Raw genomic sequence first — 21,065 nt, forward strand, 5'->3', positions numbered from 1 at the left:
AATGAGACATCCACACATGCTAAATGTAGTGGTGCACGATGCCACCTGTGAATCGTCTCCCCGCAGGAGTGCTCAGAACAATGCCCTTGACATATAGGCTACAACGACGCAGCAGATACATGTCTTTTGACACTTCGTCTACCAGCAGCCCTGCTAGTTTAAAAAACACAGTGGCACTGATTGCGCACTGGCTCTACACTGCACCTTCACACAGCACAAAGATGTGCTTTGTCCACAGACAGCCGACAGATGTGTGCAGGCACCTTCTACCACGAACACAGCAGCGGTATCCCTACTCACCTTTTCTCCTTTCAGCCTCAAGCTTCTGCATGTCACACAAAACGAAGCGGGGTTTTTCCTCCTTTTGTTTCAACTCGTAACAAGGTCCTAAAAGTCCGAGACACAAACTGCGCAGCGCTCTTCCTTACCTTCGCGGGGAACGTGTTCGCTCCGGTTCAAACCGAAAATGCGCCGGTGTCTCACACGAAAGGCAACTTGGAAGTTTGATACAAAGTTACGGGTTTGCCTCGCTGCGCTATGCAGCTGCTGGAGGGATGAGATCATTCAGGCAGCCTCCCCCCTGGCTCTCTCTCTCTCCCTGCCCCGGAGTCTCGCGAGAAGGCTTCGTGGGGGAAGCAAACGTTTCCGTGGCAACAGGGCTCACCTGTAGTGGGTTGACGGTGAGGAGGGGAAAACGAAGAGCTCTCACTCTGCGTTGAATAACCAGACTGACTATGCAACTATGCAAGCTAATGCTAGGAAGCACATTTTTTTTCTTTTACTTACTCTGAAGGTCCAGTTACATTCCTTTTCAGAGGTAAGTTAGGTTTGAACAATATTAATTGGGTGTTTCAAATGATTTAAATAAACTGGACAGCCAGTAGGCCAAGTGATATTTAATGGCCATTCCCAGCAAAAGAATAGGCCTACACAAAATATAACTTTGCCATGTTAACAGGGTGTTTTCTGTCTTCTTAAGACTTTAAGATTTGCTGCAATAACAAGATGTTTTGTGTCGTCTCACAAAGTCCAAATGTTAGCAGGGTGTTTTATGTCATCTTAAGACAAAACTTCCTTCAAATTTGTTCCTTTTTCACTGCTAATCAGTCAAATTCAAGGACATACAATTTAGTAGGGACGCTACCAATATCCAACAACTAGGCTACTTAATTGTGCCTAGCAATAATTTTGATGAACACAATAAATATAAAACTGTCACCAGTAACAGCTAGTCTGGATGGGAGATGCAAACGTAGCAAAAGCTGTCCACCTTCAAACGAAAAAGTAGTAGTGTGGATGTAGCCTTAGTATACAGAACCTTCTTGTGAGGAGGGCCCACTGATATACTAGAATGACTATGGACATGGGGAGGGGCTCATACAGAATACTTATATTCAGGGTCCAGATTTTTGTGTGACTCCCCTGGTCCCCACCAACAGTGACATGAAATATCTGCCCTTGGTTTCAGCTTTATTTAGCTTAAATTTGGTCTTTCCACTGACAATAATGAAATTAAACCATACACACAGGAGCTCTAGGGAAGGAGCATTTTACCTATTGTTATTTTTTTAAACTAACAACATTTAACCTAGCCTACTGTTTCAAATGCCCTGTTGAAAACATACGGTTAAAGGAAATTTAAGACAACTTTCAACACAGTTTCTAAAGCTTGCAATGCCATACAGTGCTTAATGTAGAAATATTGTATTTTTTTTAAAACTAATTTTGCTATAGTCACATGCAGGGTTATTTGGGCCAAAATACATGCAAATCAAAAATATTTTCCAGAGATGAAGTTAGAATACAGACGTGATGAGATTGAATCGAGTGATTCATCGCTCAAATATAAACAATCTTTGGTGGTATTTTACTGCAAGCTGTGTGTGTAGGGAGGAGCACCGGGGGTGGGGAAGAGAGGCCCCTGGCATTCCTCCTCCAATATTTGCTGCTACCAATAGCCAACATTACTTACCTGACTGTCAACCACAGACCAATATGCCCGTGGGAAATATATTCATCAAATGTCCTGTATCACGACAACACAAATATTTAAATGTGATGTGCAAAGGCTAGTGAGTCAGGCTATCTACAAACAGAAATAAAATAGTGTCAGGTGACTGAGTTTCACTGTTGTCCCAGCGGCAACCTGCCAGAAACATTAGGGCACTGCCTGGCCTGTGTAGCCTGTGGCTCTGACATCACCATGATGATGTGGATGTGAGCGGATGTGCAGAAAATCCACTGCTAATCTGCAGACCTGGCAAACAATGCATACTGTGCATAGAAAACTTAAGCTGGATAAGAGCTCATCACACAGCGGCAAGGTCGATGCATTCCTAAATGCATGTTTTGGGACTTGTCTTCAGGTGTCACTGTGGTAGTAAAGCATTCCTGCAGCTGTATCAGGCTACCAGTATCAGCAGATCTTATGAATTGGTCGAGAAAGAAGATCTCGACAAATAAAGAATGAATCAGCAGGCTAAAGGACGCATAATTTAGTTATTTAAGTGAGCGTGTTAGTGTACATGATGACATGCCTTATAATTGTACATCCTTCCTACTGTATTTCAAGCCTCATTACTATGCCCACACAGAGCGGTTTCAGACATGACAACATCTATGTTTGTCAACCTTGTATCAGAGCAACACATCTTTGTAGCAGGTGTCTCACTGTATATATGGTCCAATTAAAACAAAATAAATCAAGGAGGGAGAATATTGGGGTTTAAAGGGTTTTAATTCAGTGTAAACAATTTGTGAATGTGTGTGTGGTGAATGTTAATTCATAAAAGCATGACAGAAGTTATCCGTTGGTAGGATCAAATCAGCAGCACCATCTGCTGGATAGGCTAGCAACTTGTAACTACACTTTAACATACTGTATCTCCACTACTCTTAAAGCACTTATAAAGCCTCAGATAATATTCCCTCAGCATTTCAGAATATCACCCTCATGTAATAAGGCTTAAAAGTGTGGAGGACAGCATATCTGCTTTGACTGTGATGTATGAGAAATCTTAAAATGTTGGAAGCTATTCTTAGGTCTTGGTTAATCTTAATAGTCTTTGGATGTCAGGCTCGATGTCAATGGTGGGGAACTTCTTGCTGTATCTTTTAAAGGGCTCTCCCTCTGGCCCCACGAGGAATTTCTCAAAGTTCCAAGAGATGTCCGTCCTGCTGATGGGACTCCAAACCAGAAATTTGGGGTCCTGCATGAAAGAGTTGGGGTCGTCATCGGGATAGTGGAGCTTGTCTTTAAGATAGGCAAAGACCGGGTGTGTGTTTGTTCCGTTGACATCACACTTCTCAAAGATAGTAAAGTTGGGCTGAAAGCCGCCGCCTGGACGCACATTCTGCAGTGAATTCAGGATCTCACCATTGGAGCAGTTCTCCTGCAAAACACAAGTATTCATTTCCATATTCTCCAGCTGTATTATACTACACAGCTATATTGTAATTGGTTTAATGCTCATAGTTTGCTTCTAATCTTAGCGATAACAGGAATTAAACAGATTACTGTCGCAAACAAAATCACTCTCTATAAGAGTGCTAAGCAGATTTAACACTCTTTAGATTTAATGTCTAATTGCAGTATCAACGCTACAGTTTGCACAATATGCAATCATGCTCTTCTTACTGAATTGCTGTTTGGGCTAAAAGTAAACATGGAAGAATGTTCATTTTCAGAAATGAAACATGGCCTAGCAAGTTTAAATACTGTTTAAATCAACTAATGGTTATAATGAAATGCAAGAATAATGATTGAAATTGGCTTTAACATGCTAAGGAATTCGGGTGTATCTTACAATTTGTAAAAATGTATTATATATCCAGAGGAAGCACTAAACTGAGTAACGTTTTCTATTAACATGTAAACTGATACAGCAGGGCTCCCCGTGAATAGTAAGATCATAAGCATATAAAGTAATTTAGGAGTCCTATATGCATGTTGCATACTGAAGTGCCACTGCCAACAGTGCAGTTCAACTGACCTGGTATCCAAACTGGTTACAGGGAAAACCCAGGACCACTAGCCGATGTGGGTACTTGCTCTGAAGCTGGTTGAGCTCGGAGAAGTCCCGGGTGGTGGTGCCTCAGAGCGAGGCCACATTTTCTATCAGGACCACTCTACCCCTAAACACGTTGAAATCAACAGTGTCTCCCTCCAGCGTCTTGGCCCTCAGGTCGTAGAAGGTCTTGGCGATGAATGTCATCTTGACTCCTGTGCTTCCACACTGCCGGCAGATGGAATCTCAACGTGCGATTGTACCCCAGTTTTGGTCACCTGACTCACTTAGGGCAGAAAGCTGCCTTTCATGGGTGTCAAATGGCTCTGCAAGAAGCTGATACACCTGTAATGCAACACTATTAACAAGTTTCAGACAGATTGATGTAACTTCCAATGAAACCACACAAGCACATGATGCATGATTTACTGTAAGGTGTGTTATCCTAATTCAGATTACCTTTGAAAAGTGTTTACATTTTATAATAATGTCTTTGAACCCAAACGTCATGTGCTGTTAATCACTGGAATTATTTTAAAATTTGGTTATTATCCCGAGTATGTTTTTGCGTGTTGACTGGAGCAAATAACATGTATTATTGCCATGTTTTCGGCTTTATGGTGTGTCTATGACAAGTATCCATTTTCTTAGTCATCAAATATTTAACATGTGATCACCTGTCTTTCACAGAATGTGATGAAAAATTAATGAACCTACCGCCTGAACTCTCTGTGTACCTAACTTCACACTCAGTCCAAATTTAGTGACTCAGCAAAGCTCAGATACGCTATTAATTTGTTTTCAAATATGACAATTTCAATTTATTAACTTACATAGACATACAGCTTGATTTTTTGCCACATGCTTGAGTTTCAAACATTGTACTGAAATTACACATCTATGGCACCTCAGCAGACCCTGAAAACATTATTTTAAGCAGCAGTGACACTCCTTAAATGCAACACCGGTCACATTCATAAAACAAACTGTACATATACATTTAGGATGGTAAATGAACATGGCACAACACTGTCTCCTTTAAGCAAATAAGTCAGCTGTGTTAATGAATCCCTGCCTGATCGGTTTGAGTTTCCAGGTGTAAATAATTAAACTCTGTCCTCTGGCTACCTTGCTGCAGCATATACACTCGTTGCAACTTTTATAAACATATTTCTTTGACATGGATCCACATGTTACCAACCAATTTGTAGATGTGCAGCTTGTGAATAAAATTTTTAAAAGTAACAAGCGAAGGTGATGGAATACAGCAAAGTGATGAAGGAGATGTATAGTGCATTTCACCAAGGAAAATGAAGGTCGTGTGTGAACTGATGGTTTTGCAAATGGATGCGGAGCTGCCTTCATGCCCTGTAGATAAACTAATTCACTGACTGAAAGTGATCATGCGACAAGATTGGCCCTCTGCTGGTTGCTGATGCTGACTGCGTTTACCACGAAGTCACTTCACTGGCTTGGAAAAAGTGAAACCAATCGAGCACCCTCCTCACCAACAGGTCATAGTGTCTCTGAAGAAGGCGGAGGAGGGCTGAGTCAAGTCAAAGTGGGGAACAAATGTCCTCAACTACAGTATGAGCCATGACGGCCCGTCTTTCTAACAAGCGCAGTTCCTCTGAGTGTTGTCGTCTTTATCTTGACCGTCCTTCTCTTCTTCCAAAGCGGCCATCTCCAGGTAATCATCCAGAGATCCCAACAAGTTGTCCACGTCTCTTTTGTGAGCCTGCAGCACCAGTTCTGCCGCACGGGTGAAGGACTGCAGGAAAGAGGAAGTTACAAACAAACATACAGGTAATAAATAAGAATGTAGCATGGGAGTTCCCCGTAAAGTCTGTGCACATTTATAATGTGACAGACAGACAGACAGACAGCCTGTGACTTACCTCATTGATGTTACTGCTGGTGGAGGCACTGGTCTCAAAGAACTCCATGCCATAGGTTTCTGCTAGCTGGGAGATCCAGTTGGACGTGGTTAGAAATAAAGTACAACAAATGGTATTTCATAGCTTTAGTCAGTTTTCTCCAAGAGTGAATGAACACAGAAGTTGTTAGTAGTTATTAACTGGCCTATCAATTTGTTTTAATGGCTGATGTGAAGAATCCTTTTTGGAAGAATTCAAAATCTATGAATTCGCCCACTAACTATAGCTGTCCTTTTGTTTCTTTCTGTATAAGCAAAGAAAATAGTTGAATGCTACATGACTACAATATTTCTGCACCATAGTTTGTGAAATACTTGCCAAGCTAATACATTTAGCTCTTTAGTATGACATAAATGAGGAAAATAACTCCCCATACTAATATTTGCAACCCTAATAAGCTACTGTCAGATTGTACAGTGTCCTTTGAAAATGTCAGCTCACCATTTAGCCATAGAGCTATTTTGAAGTAACCCTGGTCACCTGAAATCACTGAATGTACAGCTGAAGACTGGAACAAAAACAATTTACTGAGACCTTTTGGATGCTTTTGCATATCTACAAAATCCTAAACAGTACACCATCACTTAACAAGTAACTAAATGGAAACTAGAATTACGGAATTGTCCAATTCATTTTAAACCTATTTTTAGGTCACCTTGAGTCAAAGTGTACCCTTTTCAGTGTCTGACCAACTGTGAAATATGGTCATCAGTTCTTGAGTCATGTTTTGTGAGGTGACAGTGACCTTGACCTTTGACCAACAAATTCTAAGTAGTTCATCCTTGAATCCAGGTGGATGTTTGTGGCAAATCTGAAGAGATTCCCTCGAGGCGCTGCTGAGATATTGCGCTTACAAGAATAGGACAGACAGATGGACAACCCAAAAACATAATAAATGAAAAAAACACAAAATAAGGTTCAACCAAACCTTGCTTCCTTGGTCCTTTGTCACCTGCCTCCTGTGCTTCTCATCAGACTTGTTTCCTACTAAAATCTTCTGCACCGTGTCTGGGGCACACTGCAAAGCAACAACAAAAAAAGACAGACAGAACCGATATAACCGACTTCATCATCTTGTCACTCACACTAAGCCACTGGGTAGGTAATACAAACACTGGGTCACTGTGAAGGGCAACAAGTGCAAGGGAGTGAAATGAGAGTGCTTATTGCCATACTTCATCCACATCGCTGGCCCACTTTGCCAGATGCTGAAAGGACGGCTTGCTTGTGATGTCATATACGAAGATGATACCCTGGACAAGAATCCACAAAAGATAAAGAAAGAAATATAAATAATTAATGCTACAGTAACCCATGAAGGTAGCTTGCCTCCAGTGACTGTTCATATGGAGGGGATCACCTGTGCCCGTCTGTAGTACTGTTTGGTAATGGTCTGATAACGTTCCTGACCGGCCGTGTCCCTGCACAGAAGACAAAACACAGAAAGAAGATCACACAATGTGCAGCAAACTGTAAATGCAGTAAAATGACATACAAGTAACTTAACTTACCATATCTGTACTCGCACCTTGACTCCATCTATTTCTAGTGTTTTCATTTTAAAATCAACTCCTACCAAAAAAGAAGACAATTGCATTTTATTTCACAGAAAGCAGGGTCAACAAAAGCTAACGGAAGTGATGTCTGACGCAACCGCAAACGCCTTCTTAAATAGTCAAACTGGAATCACCTAAGCAACTGTGACAAACTGGTGAAAGAAACAACTTTGTGGTATCTTACACAGGCTTTATGGGCTTTGGGTTTGTGAGCACTTAATGAGTGTTGCTCAGACACGCTATTATCCCTAATGAATTAAATCTCAGGCGTGGCATAGTGTCACATTTTAAATCACTGTCTCCACAAAGGGGTTGCAACTGCTGTACACTATAGTCGTGTTTTTGTCCGCTATGTACCAGGACTGCACTGGTTGTCAACAACAGGAAGTATCACTTAAAAAGAAAATCACTTTATTGGTTTATATTAAATAGTATTTAAATGAATTCTGGTTTAGTTTTTATGCTGCCACCACAGTTAAAGGTCCACTTAAATAAAGACATTAATTTCTATTCTTCATGCTACATCCTGAATGGATGCTTAAAATGTATATACTGTAGTATTCTATTTTTTAGATTATCCCAAACAAACTATTTTTTACTATCTGGGGTATTTTCAATAATAATTAATCTACTGATCATTTTCTAGATTATTCATTTAATCATTAAGTAAGGCTGAACAATTAATGAAAATGTTACCAAAATCACAATATGGCCTACTGCAATTTTCAAATCGCAGGAGGTACAATATTTGTTCAAGGCCCCTAATATGCCCCTACACAAGCATTAGCTGTTGCTGATTGACTGGAACAATGTTGCGGGGAAAGTGCACGCTGCTTTCTTTGCTTTGCAATTGCATTATCAGTCAAAATAATTAGACAGATTTTATCATTTGTTATAAAAAATGGCAGATAAATGGTGACAAATCCCCTTTGCACTTTCGTAAAGCCCAAGTCAACATCTTCAAATTGTTTGTTTTGCCTGACTAACTGTCCAAAACCCAGACATTTTTACTTTACTGTCACCTAAGACAAAGAAAAGCAGCAAATCCCCAGAACAGAGAGGCTGCAACAAGATAATGTTTGGCATTTTTGCTTGAAAAATAAGGTTATATGGTGAATGTATGGACCTTTTTTTCCAGCAGACATTTTAACTCATCATGGTAGAAAAAATGAATGGTTGCTCTATTCTATTCAAGTGTCCCAATAAGCCATGACAGTGTGCCTGTTATCAAGAATAGCTGCAGACGAATTTTCAATCAATCGATTCATCAATTACTTGACTAACGGTTTCAGCTCCAATATATATACACTACACAATACACTTGTACTTCCTTTTCAACTTCTACGAAGAAGTACCAGCACTTTGTTGGCCAGATGACACAGCTCTCTAAAAAGAAACTGTAATTGTGAGAAATGGGGATGCAGATCTGGAGGGAAGAAGCTGTCTAATATTCACCAATAATCACAACATCAGGGATCTAAAAGCAAGGAGATTGTAGGTACCACGCACTTTCTCTAATAACTGGGTTTAATCCCATGTAAAGCCTTCCCACCCGGCAAGCTCTCCTGAGATCCAGCTCTCCAGCTTGTACTTCACAAACCTTTCACCCAGGCTCCGCTCTACACTACAGCACTGTATTTTACAGTCACAACAAACTATATTGCCTACCATGGAAGTGTGTGCTGTAGGTCTACTGTTTTCTTTGCTTATGTAAAAACAGCCCCACCATTTCCCTCCAACTCATTAGTGTGTCCAACAGTCAGGAAAAGAGGCAGCAGTGATATGAACCCCAAAGTGCATTTCAGTTCACAAGTTTAATTTTTAAAAAAATACAAAACAGGATAAAATATCAAACACTTTGAGGGCAGAGAAAATATTGTTTTTGTGGGCCTTCCTGTTCCATTGTTATGTGACAGCTCACAGGCTCCCACTTCTTCTGTATGCTTTAGTGTTTTTCCTTAAGGGAATATCTCTATTAGAAAATGTTTATTATTTTGGTATAACCATGGTCAGAATAGCTTTCTTAGTGCATGTTTTAGTTTTCAGGGCTGTTAGGACCTGAGGGTGTTTAATCCTAAAAGCTAAGTAGGCCTGCTTATACTTTGAACAAAAAAATTAAATTTGGTAAATTGTTCTAAAACTTCAACAAAAAAAAAGTTGCAGCCTCCATATTACTGCTGTAAAGAGTATTCACTGGCGTTAATTCGGTTCGACCTGCTATGATGACTTGTGAAACGTCACTGAAAACTTCTTGGATGGCTTGGCTTACCGATTGTGGAAATGTGCGAAGGGTCAAATTCACTTTCCGTGAACCTGCGCAACATGCAAGTCTTTCCAACCCCAGAGTCTCCGAGCATCAGCAACCGGAACAAAACGTCGTACTGTTTAGCCATGACCAAAACCTAACACAGACACGAAAGCATGACCCTTCAATGTAGCTGTAGTGATGTCCTCGCTCACTGTTGCTGTGTGCTACCTTCAGGGCCGCTCGAAAAGTCATATTTCTGAACTCGGAAATTGTACTAGTACAGCCAGTTAGATACACTCAGGGGTTAGAAAGCACAACAACTGCAAATATTTTACAAAAGCGGGTCTTTACGTTGCTTCTTCTAGAAATATACCGAGTTGTTTTTACGCTTCAGTGGCAGAATTTAGCGAGTAAAAAACACGGCAGACACATTAACAATGCTGATTCGCTTACTTATATTTAATATTAAATTAAATGTAATAATGCATCATCTTTGCGTTTTGTTTAAGTTTACTGTCTTCTCCAGCAGCGTCAAATACAGCAGATTATTTCAGTTGTATTTTGCTATGTTCCAATGTGTTCTACAAATTTCCCACGGCTCGCAAAGGCAGCACACTACCTGCATCCTTGACGAGGCCTCCTCTTCAGTGGGAGTGTCAACTGGGACCATATATAAAAAGGCTAGGACACATCACACTGAGTTCATCCCAAATTAAATATTTAAACAACAGAGCTGCTGCCAGGTATTATAAATATTGATGTCATGAAACCAACTTCCCCCAACATAGCCACGCCTACCTTGGAACATGTTTTTTCTGGTGACCAATCAACAAAAGTCTTTCACCCCCATATATTTAAAAGAACATTTGAAATTTGTACAAAATTTCACTTTTTTTTTCATTTATGTTGTTCCTCTACTGTTGGGATGTCATTTTGGTGGTGAATACTAAATACCTAATTAATGGTCATTTATTTATTTTATTTATTTGGTATAAAAGCAATCAAAATTTGAAACCCCTCAATGTAAACTATTTTTGATAACATGTAATGTCCCACATTTCATGAAATATTACTGAGGATGTGATCTGTTTCCTCAGTACCCTTAATATAGGATCCAGTCTCTGATGCTCCTATTATCTACTTAATTAGATTATCTGAAACAGAATGGAGAAGCAAAGAAATCCTCTATTTGTACCACCTTAAATATTGTGATCTAGAAACATTTAAAAGGTGAACACCCTCCAATATATCACTAAACAATCCCTGGAGTGTTTTCAATCTATTAGCAGTTTCTTAAATTTGATTAAACACACCTTATAATTTCATTAAATGGGATTGGAAATGAGTTCATTCCATCACTCAGCTGTTTACCTCCAAACAAATACATATATACAGTTTAATACATAAGGGGAAAAAAATACTAACTTCAGTAGCGTAATGTACAAAAGCAATGAGATGTTATTAAAAAACATGTTGAGTCACAAATACATCCCAAAAGGATAAAATAGTTTTATTTATAGTCTCATAATAAAGGTATGCCTTAACTTGCAAGACAACTGTTGGCAGTATGTACAACATACCTGTAATTTCCATGGAATGGAACAAACAAATATTGATTACATACACACTAATTTACCTCTGCAAAAAGAGGGGGAGGGAAGGAAAGATAAACATTCCCAACACAGGCAAATATTTCAAGGGAAGGCTTTTCTTTGCAGAGCTGACACCATTTAGGAGTATACAGTGTTATATACTACACACCGAAATGGACTTCCATTAACAAAAATAAAGGTCACTGCCCTTTTAACTGCATTGCGCAACATTCAGTTTCCATTAGGGGATTTTTTTTTATACCCACATTTTATTTAATAATAAAAATAAAGGAAAATAAATAGTTGAACCTACAGAAAATCCACTAAAACAGCAGGTCCACTTGTTTATTCTCCTGTGTTCTCTGGAAAATCTCAAGCCAAACATAAAGGAGATCAGATATAAGGGTGAGAAATCAATTTTGGTGCTTCACTATAAATAGAGGGATCCATTTGATTAATGATGATTAATATTAAAAAGGTAAAACTATCACTAATTACAATTTTGTCGAAGCTTGTAGCGTCTCACATCTCCAACAAAAAAAATAAATCATTTTATTTTCTGTAGCTTCACCAAAGCCTCATACCTTGTAATCCCCACATTTGATTATGAATAGTTATCATGATGTTTGAAAAGCATAAAGTCCTTCAAAACTGCAGAGCTGCCTCAATTTGGGGGTCTTAAAAAGTTGTTGCTGGGCCACAAAAGGAGCGACGGGATGCTTGCCAAGAGGAAAAAGCAAGGTAGAAGCGTTTTATACATAATAGCACCTCTCTCACACAGTCTGGCGGAAGAAGGCGGGACTGAGAGTGGACAGGTAAGAGGAGTCGGGGCTGGTGGGCAAAAAGAGTCTTTTTGGGGAACCGGGATTTGGGGGGGAGGCGGCAAGTCTAGCTGGCCTCCACGCGTAGCTTCTTTCTGTTGGGTGGCTCGTCTGGCTCTGACTCAGAGCTGGAGTCGGACCCACCGTCAAAGGCAGACACTGCGCTCCCTTTACGGTTTGTGTACAAGCTGCTATCAGAAGAGTAGCTTGTCTGGAGCTGGTTGTTCCCCTTGGCCTTCTCCAGTGCACGAACTGTGGCAGTACAGAGGGAAAAAAAAAAAAACACAGACAAAATACTGAATAGCACTTTCTTTAAATTTTACATAGCGTACTACATCATACTTTGTCACAAAAAGACAAACAGTTCCTCCACTTACCCTGCTGCTCCAACAGTGCGTTCTGCTTCTTTAGGTCATCAATGTCTTGCTGGTGGGTATGGTTTTTTCGCCTCATGTACTGGATGTACTCAGTGGCTTTGTCTAGAATCTGTGCTCGGGAAGCCTGTTTGACAGAGTTCTGTCAGCAAAAATTTCAGAGAGCCATGGGACAATGCTGCAGTGTCTGTTTGTACAGGTACAACATGTAATGCAGAGATCACAGTGGCATACATGAACGGTGCAGATCACTTTCAGTCTGGATCATAAATTAAGCGAGAACTATTCCAGAGGTCATTAACTTTGGTACACATACTAATACTGACATGTTGATCCTAGCACAAAAGAGGGAAAAGACTGCAACATTTCCTCCATGTTGAAGCACCATCACACCTGCATACTGAACAATGCCACAGCTTGTTGCACTTCTCATATTTAATTTGATTAATGGACTGTAGATATAAACATATCTCTAATGACTAAGCTGCTGAAAACGTATAGAGCTGTTTTCCAACTGCTTCAATGGTAACGCCTTCCAGTTGTGTAAAAGTTCACAGAGCATATGAATTGGTTTGTGACAATGATTCCCAGATACTGTGGGACAAATTAACAATCTCAAATCTCATAAATATAAAGTTTTGGACATGTTTAACACGTGGATAGCTTTGCTTGGCAAGCTGGCCATCTTTGAAAATGATCTCTTGGCTCTGGTTTAGAGTTCAAAGAGAACAGTGCAAGCAGAACACCACAGAATAGCAGTGGTTTTGATTGGTACAAACTAAACTGAACATTATGGAGCTGGAAACGCAGCTGATGAGCTGCAGACTTTACCACGGCGGGTGACCGCGTGTGCAGAGCTGTAAAAAAAAACAAAAGAACAACAACACAGTGGAACAGAGAACCTGCTCTACCAGAGAAATGGGGATGTCTCCTTAACTTTATATTGCTTATGCTGACAGTCTTCAGGTAAACATACAGTTCTCATGCCTTACAAATGTTTTATTCATGTACACAACAAAGTTCAGTTTTCCTGCCTCTACGGACATGCAGGCTCTATGTTGTTGTTTGATTGTTAATAGTTATAGACTGATTAATGGGGCCGATATCTGGCATTTTGAAATAATCGGCATTGACCGATACCTGCACTCGTGAAGCCAATATAGAAAATATGTCTGCGGACACATCTGCAGCAGCCTTGTCAGTGTGGCTGCAGTGTAAACAACGTTAGCATTCCCCTTGCGAGTTTTGGGAAGGTGGTGTTGGTTTCGAGCCATAAATTTCCTCAGTCACCATTGTCACCAAGGACAGCAAATCTATCTAAAACCATTACTGCCTAGTTATCCAACGAAGGTTAAAGTCAAGGGCAACTGGACTTGGTTGAAGACACTGGAAAACGTTTAGTCCCTCATCCAAGGGACTTCTTCAGTTCTGACTGACTGGCAGGGAAACTCAGCGATTTAACATCAGTAGGGTCGTTTGCCAAGATCATTGATACCGCTGGTTCGTTAGTGTTCCTGGTTGCTGTAACGACAGTCGTTACAGTCGTTAAGACTACCTGTGGCCAAGACTGAACGACCATCGTTGGTATCTTCACCTGAGGTCAATAGGTTACGTTTGTTGAGTTTCCTGGGAAGTGATGAAAGGACAGCATTGTAAGTGGGGGATAAGTGGTGGCGTAGACCCCCTCCCCCGTTCAATAACAGCTTCTCAACCCTGGTGTAGATGGCTTCCTTGACACCTCTTTCAAACCATCCATCTTCTCTGTCTAAAATGTGCACCTGGTGGTCCTCAAACGAGTGTCCTCTGTCCTTCAGATGTAAGTAGACTGCAGAGTCTTGACCTGAGGAGTTGGCCCTTCTGTGTTGAGCCATGCGTTTGTGTAGTGGTTGTTTAGTCTCCCCAATATACAGGTCTGTGCATTCCTCACTGCATTGGACCGCATACACTAGATTGCTTTTCTTGTGTTTGGGTGAGCGGTCTTTGGGGTGTACAAGCATCTGTCTTAGTGTGTTTTTGGGTTTAAAAAACACAGGGATGTTATGTTTGTTGAAAATCCTCCTGAGTTTCTCTGATACTCCAGACACGTATGGAATCACAATGTTGTTGCATTTGACCTTCTTTTCTTCATCCCCTGTAGTTTTATTCTTCTTGGATCTTGTGGCTGTTTTCACAAATGTCCATTTAGGATATCCACAGGCTGTAAGTGCCCCCTTCAGGTGGTTCTGTTCCTTCTCTCTGGCTCAGGCGCTTGTTGGTATGTTTTCCAGAGTTGATGTGTTCTGTGAAGGCTTGCACTACCTGGCTTTTAATTCTGACCCAGGTGTCGTCCACATATCTGTACCAGTGGATTGGTGCTGTTCCTCTGAAGGAGTTTAGGGCTTTGTTCTCCACTTCTTCCATGTAGATGTTTGCTACAATCGGGGATACCGGTGAGCCCATGGCACAGCCATGCTTCTGTCTGTAGAATCCTCTGTTGTACTGGAAATAGGTGGTGCTTAGACGGAGGTTGAGTAATTTACAGATCTGGTCAGGGCTGTATCTTCAACCAAGTCCAGTTGCCCTTGACTTTAACCTTCGTTGGATAACTATGACCTGGATGACTGAGAATCTTCACAGACATTACTGCCTAGTGTTAAATATATTTGGATATACTATATTATATATTAATAATATAGTTGAAAGACATCACTTCTAAAAAAAAAACTGTAACCAGCTCTACCTTAAACACCAGTCATGTTCTAAAATCTACAGCATACCCAATGTATTTTTCTATTTCATTCATTATTAAATATTCCATCTAAACCAACATGTTACTGGCCAAGATAACAATGAATATTAGATTGTACTCTGCATGAAATAATGGAATTATACATGCCGTTTTTTAATATCAGTGAGGATTATACATTTGCCATTGGCCACCCTGTTCTCAAAATATCAGTATCAGATATTGAAATATCCATATGGGTTGACCACTAATCGTTAATTTAATTAATTTGAAATATATTGAGGTGGCTAAGGATGAAACGGTTAGGGGTTTAATGATAAACGATGGTTAATATTACTGCTGCTTTAATTATCATTAAAACTGTGCTGGTTAAATTCTGTCCTGCATCTAATGTCCTGCATCTAATTTAACTGTTTCTAACTAATGTTAGTGTTAGTCTCCCAGACGTAGGCGCGCGGGAAACGTCGGTGTGTTTTGGGTCAATGAAAACATGGACAATGCTCTGGAGATTTTTCAGCCTAGTCCTCGGAGGACTAAGTCTGAAGTGTGGTCGTATTTTGGTTTTATAAGTGTTGAGGGAAACTTGATCAAAATAAATTGCTGTGAAAGGGGCAAAACTGTGACTACCACCCAGTACTTTATAACGAATGCAGATTAACTTTTAGCTCAATGCATGACGTGGGGGAAATGTGTGTGCCATGGTTTGTCTAACTTGTTAATAGCTTGTAGACTGAAATTCTCTTGTGAACACATTGCACGTTTTTCTGCTGCTACATGCATCATTTGTCTTTAATCTCTTTTGCACATGATGTGTTGCTGACACTAAATGTAGTTTACTCACCCAACCAACATATTTTGGTTTTCACATGTTTACATAAGGTCTTGTTTTAATGATTTCAGTGTGTGCATCAGCATTTACAGCAGACTTTAACAACACCGCGATAATAATAACTGTCATCATTTTGGTCACTATTATCACAATATTAAATGTTCATACCGTTTCATCTCTAGAAGACAAAATATAAAACTGGTATTTGTTGCTGAGCCTTGAGACAGTGTATGAAGAACAATGTAGAAAACAAATATTTTTGCCTCTCACCTTCTCCCCTTGTAATGCAGGCACAGAATCTCGTAAACCGTGAAAGCTGTCTTTAATATGGTCCCTGCGTTTGCGCTCAAGCGCATTGTGATGTGCTCGCTTGTCTGCCTGCAAAGGGACAGGTAAAGTTTATGCTTTACAAACTCAGGTGATACATAAAGAAAACACAAGGGCTGGGTGATATGGCCAAAACTGTTATCATGATAAAAAATATATATATATCAGTCGATATCAATAATGATCATGATAAATGTCAAAGCATTATTTCTGAGTTTAAAGGCGGATTTTTGCCCTTTAGTGAAAGCTGAAGAAACCAGACAGTTAATTGTGGTTTTTAACTATTCTTTACTGTCAGAACTTGCCAAACACTTGCCAAACAGAGGATCATTTCACAAATCTGAGGTAGAACATTCAAAACAATTATAATGATAAAATATTTTTTCAACAAATGTGTATAAGACTAATTAATTTCTTTTTTCCAGTCCTTTTTCCTCACCAAAACAAATATTTTAATAGAAGTGCTGATTTGTTTACATGGCAACATTACATTACATTACAACATTTATTGAACATCTGTTATATCTGTATCGAGGAAAATTATATCGCAATAATTAGTTATCGTTTTATTACCCAGCCCTAACACAAGGTAAAACCAAGAATATTTGTGACTTGATTTCCATGTGAGTTTTAACATATAAGAATAAGACAGGGAGCAATTTTAAGCTGCAATATGCAAATGCTGCAGCTTTAAATTGCAAACAAGTAGAATAAGCAGTGGCCTTATCTTTCACAGGGTCCTTGTGTGTACATCTCATTTCCCTGACATCATACAGCAGGAACCTGTGGTGTAGGTATAATGTTGAATGAAGGTTGCGATCTATTTACAGAATCTTAACTGAATGTGAACTGTTGACTTTCAGTTGCTTGAAGCGTTGGACCAGCAAACTGACTGTCTCAATGTTTTGTCTATTAATGGCACAGTGGAACTCAAAATCAACTCCAATGTCTACCTTCTCTCTGCTGTTTTGAACAGAACCAATAGATGCCAAAAAAATCTACTCTTCTGCTCAGTATCTTCCAAAACAAAATACAATTTGTGTCTGCATTCACAGTCTACTTGTTTGGAACCTGCTGTAGCTCTACAAAGTCAGCCAGCTCAGCCTCAGGCTAGACGCTCATTAAAATGAGTGGCAAGAGTTAGAACAGGATGCAAACCAAGTTAAGGATCCGACGACAGCGCTGAACCTAGAGCCCTGCATTTCAGCCCAAGCCCGACGGGCCCCGACTTATTTACGCCCCTGGGGCCGGGCTTCGGGCCATTAAAACCTTCCACTATGGATGCTGTTTTTGCTATGGATGCTTTTTCTCCACGATGCTCTGTAAGAGACTGTTCTAACTTTTCATTAGATCGGACGTTATTTTCGTTTAACTGTTAGAAACTACTGGAAAAAAGAATGGCCATGTTCTTTGGTGCATTATAAGGTAAGATAACCTGCAAGTTTGTTTTTAATGTATTTTATTTTATTTGTTTAGATTGTAGGCTGTTGCTCATTTCGTTTGGGAGCAGCCTGCCTGCCTCACTGTAGTATTTCAAAAATGTTGTTTTACTCACTGTCTGTGTGAACAGACTTGAAGTGTTTTGTAGCTAAGTAAAGTATTAGCGTTGATTTGAGAGGCTAAATTGATCAAACATGTTTTACTCGCTGTCGGCTCGGCTGCTTAGTCGTCATTAAAAAAAAAATGCTCCAAACATTTGTCTAAATTGACTTAATAAAGAAATGAAACATAACTAACAAAACTGACATATTTTTATGGCTGCCAATAGGACAGGCTGTCGCTGTGTAATGGAAAAAACAAAACAAAACAAAAAACAAATACAGGCTCGGGCTCGGACTCGGGCTAGTAATTTTGATGAACTGTCGGACACGGGTCGGGCTAGGGCCTGAACGCCTCGGACCAGGGCTGGGCTCGGGCATAGATTTGAGGCCCGTGCAGGGCTCTAACTGAACCTACCTTTCCTGCCTACAGGCAAAATGTTGCAAATTGCATTGTTAAATATCAGACATGATCAATGAGAACACAGTGTTCTGTCATGTTAACCAGAAAGCTGCAGACATATTCCTTTATAAATTATTGATTACAGACAGACATAGATTTGTGTAGTTGTGTCAAACACAGTAGAGGAATTTTCCACGCACTAATCCTTATGTGGCTGAATAAAGCAAATAAACTTGCGTTTTTGGTGTTCTTACAGTTATCATACACTCATTAGAACCCTTATCCAAGTCAAATATAGCAAAACTGTACAAACAGAACTGCATAAATACAGTACATGATAAGATTTTTCATGAGGGTACTTGCTAAACATTTATAAAATGTTACATTAAATTAAAGAGAGACATAAAGAGTGCTGTGGGAAGAACCACTAAAACCATTAGTTGTTGTCATACTAACGTTTGAACTACTCTGTAACAATAGACATGTTACAGGCATGACAGTATATCTATACGGTAGCTATTGAGATCCAAAGCAGGAGATCCCAGCTTAATCAAATGGGGGGGAGGGGAATCCATGACTCTCGCACATATGTGACCAGGCCGAGGATCTGACACAATTTCAGATGCATACTTAAATAAAACTCCCTTACACATATACAGCAATTAAATGCAGGTCGTTTGTACACCATGGGGAATTTAAACTAGCATGTACAATATGTTTGATGTGGATTCTGGTAAGTATGTTTCAAATGCAATGTAAACTCTGGCATCTGCACTGGATTCTCATTGTAGGAGAGCATATTTAAAAAGGTCCAGAAGGCTACAGAAAAACAAAAGACTAATATGGAAGGTACCTTATAATAAACACAGCTGTTTCTAGTATCCTATTTGCACTGCAATCAAGTGAGAAGTCGTTTGGGTTTTGTTGTGCATCTATTCATGCAATTACGGTACCAGTGCTTGGCGTGGCTACTACATACATGTAAAGACTCTAGTACAAAGTTACCTGCTTTAACTCTCACATTTCACACCTAATATGTGAAATGGTGTCTACAGCCCTCCTCAAAGATTCAGGATGTTCCTAGATAGAACATGTCTTTAAGTCATATTACTGGGATGGCTACCTAAAAAAAATAAATGTACAATCACTACCACCGTATATACAGGTTGTAATTCATGGCAAATCCTTCATTCTGTAATTATGACAAAACAGTAATAAACCATTTTCATAATAGGTTTGCAGGGCATACCAACTTAAGCATTTTAATGTACACACACGAAGAACATTAAAGGTAATGTCAAAATAAATAGCAGCACATTGAATATGAAATCATATTTTCTTGAAAGTTTCACTCAGCTTAAAAATGGAGTCATGAAGAGTTTTGCTGATATTGTCAATGTAATCAATTACCCTAAGTGTAACGCATACAAGTTTCCCTCATTTTTAAACTGATAAACCCATTTTCATAATAGGTTTGCTGAGAATCCCAATGCCATCCTGTTCACAACTACCCTAACTATGACCATAGAAAATCTGACATGCCCTTTAATTTTCTCCAAAACTGTACAGAATAATGACTTCAAATCTGACGTGATCACAGTCTGGATCATACTTACAGGTCATACTGAACCAAGATTTCACTGAAAATAATGATAGTTTTAAAATGAAGAATTTTACTAGGTTTTCCTTTGATTTAGGAGATGACTTTTTCTATAACTTTCTCAAAAACTCAACAGTAAATATAATCGTGATCCTGAACAGGATTGTATAGGGTATTTTTGGCCGCTCCTAGCACCCGTACCATAAATGAACAAAAACACGCGCAACAACATCCAAACGGCGACTGGCTTTAAAGGGCTGCCGCGAAAGATGGCTCATTTGACCGCAGATATACGACGTTACTTATTCACCAGAATAATGTGCTCGACTTTCATCTACAAGCCAGCTCCAAAGAACGTCATTTGCTATATTCCTTACAATCTAGTGTTAGCCAACAAACCCAGCTAGCTAGCTAGCTAGCTCAAGCAGATAGCGTAGGTTGGCAGAGATGTTAAAGTTGCTGTTTGGCTAACAATTTGGCTAGCTACTTCTTGAGGAAACTAAACAACATACATCGCTGTCGACTTCGATGTCATCGTTTTCGCTCATTCTTCGGTAAAAAGGTATGGGAAAAGAAAACAAGCAGCTGTCAAAACAAAGTGCAGCGACAACTGGAGGCAAGTAACAAAATCTAGCACGGAGCTCTGCTACAGCAGATACATGACGATCAACGGTTCTCTACACGTGATTCGCCTACACATGGACGGGAAAACATAATCAGCGCAGGCGCAACAAGATGAGAGCTTCTGGGTAATGAAGTAATACGCCCGCACGCGGCCCGGTTTTCACAGGTGCCGTTTGTGGAGTTTGAACCACATTTCCCATAAGACCACGGATTTGGACGCGCCCACCAAATTATACCGTTATCTCTTACAAGTTGCAAACATAACAGTCTCAGGTCCGTCAGTGTTATTACTAAAGTGTGTCATGTTCCTTGTAATATAGTTGTATAAATATATAACAAACAGCATTTCATTAAATTGTCATCAATAAATCAGTAATGCCTTAAACATATACAGTAATACTGATGTAACATGGGCCTGTTCTCCTTAAATATACATTTCATGCAAACGGGATTCTGTGGTTTTAAGGACCAAAATGCATTGTGC

General features: G+C 39.7%; 4 protein-coding genes and 1 long non-coding RNA gene across 9 annotated transcripts in view; 1 reads left to right on the plus strand and 4 right to left on the minus strand.

Moving 5' to 3' along the window:
* The window catches only part of LOC123978449 (signal-induced proliferation-associated 1-like protein 1), a 35,168-nt gene extending 34,541 nt beyond the window's left edge, over window positions 1–627 (minus strand). For 3 of the 4 annotated variants that reach the window (XR_006826961.1, XM_046061668.1, XM_046061666.1), the window contains exon 1: window positions 429–627. The gene's annotated coding sequence lies outside the window, so the exon portion shown is untranslated. Of the gene's footprint in view, window positions 1–300 lie in introns of all 4 variants that reach the window. The other variant, XM_046061667.1, reaches the window with a different exon arrangement.
* On the plus strand, window positions 468–6,856 carry LOC123978452. Its single transcript, XR_006826962.1, has 3 exons — window positions 468–817; window positions 5,685–5,813; window positions 6,737–6,856. It is a non-coding gene; the product is annotated as an uncharacterized LOC123978452 (long non-coding RNA).
* gpx2 (glutathione peroxidase 2) lies at window positions 2,727–4,354 on the minus strand. Its single transcript, XM_046061670.1, has 2 exons — window positions 3,993–4,354; window positions 2,727–3,392 (listed from the first exon to the last, which is right to left on the minus strand). The coding sequence occupies exons 1-2, from the start codon at window positions 4,212–4,214 to the stop codon at window positions 3,039–3,041; spliced, it is 576 nt and encodes a 191-aa protein (XP_045917626.1). The 5' UTR covers window positions 4,215–4,354; the 3' UTR covers window positions 2,727–3,038.
* LOC123978450 (ras-related protein Rab-15-like) lies at window positions 4,802–9,976 on the minus strand. Its single transcript, XM_046061669.1, has 7 exons — window positions 9,770–9,976; window positions 7,456–7,516; window positions 7,305–7,365; window positions 7,120–7,197; window positions 6,873–6,962; window positions 5,906–5,971; window positions 4,802–5,778 (listed from the first exon to the last, which is right to left on the minus strand). The coding sequence occupies exons 1-7, from the start codon at window positions 9,891–9,893 to the stop codon at window positions 5,620–5,622; spliced, it is 639 nt and encodes a 212-aa protein (XP_045917625.1). The 5' UTR covers window positions 9,894–9,976; the 3' UTR covers window positions 4,802–5,619.
* A 1,257-nt stretch (window positions 9,977–11,233) lies between these two features.
* On the minus strand, window positions 11,234–20,644 carry LOC123979109 (protein max-like). Of its 2 annotated transcripts, none has more exons than XM_046062872.1 (4): window positions 20,470–20,644; window positions 16,360–16,467; window positions 12,539–12,662; window positions 11,234–12,413 (listed from the first exon to the last, which is right to left on the minus strand). In XM_046062872.1, the coding sequence occupies exons 1-4, from the start codon at window positions 20,503–20,505 to the stop codon at window positions 12,229–12,231; spliced, it is 453 nt and encodes a 150-aa protein (XP_045918828.1). In that variant the 5' UTR covers window positions 20,506–20,644; the 3' UTR covers window positions 11,234–12,228. The 2 variants fall into 2 exon arrangements, with proteins under 2 accessions (XP_045918828.1, XP_045918827.1); XM_046062871.1 differs by having other exon boundaries at window positions 12,539–12,677; window positions 20,470–20,643.
* Between the last annotated feature and the right edge of the window lie 421 nt (window positions 20,645–21,065).

The sequence above is a fragment of the Micropterus dolomieu genome, linkage group LG11, assembly GCF_021292245.1.
Source record: "Micropterus dolomieu isolate WLL.071019.BEF.003 ecotype Adirondacks linkage group LG11, ASM2129224v1, whole genome shotgun sequence".
Classification (NCBI taxonomy): domain Eukaryota; kingdom Metazoa; phylum Chordata; class Actinopteri; order Centrarchiformes; family Centrarchidae; genus Micropterus; species Micropterus dolomieu.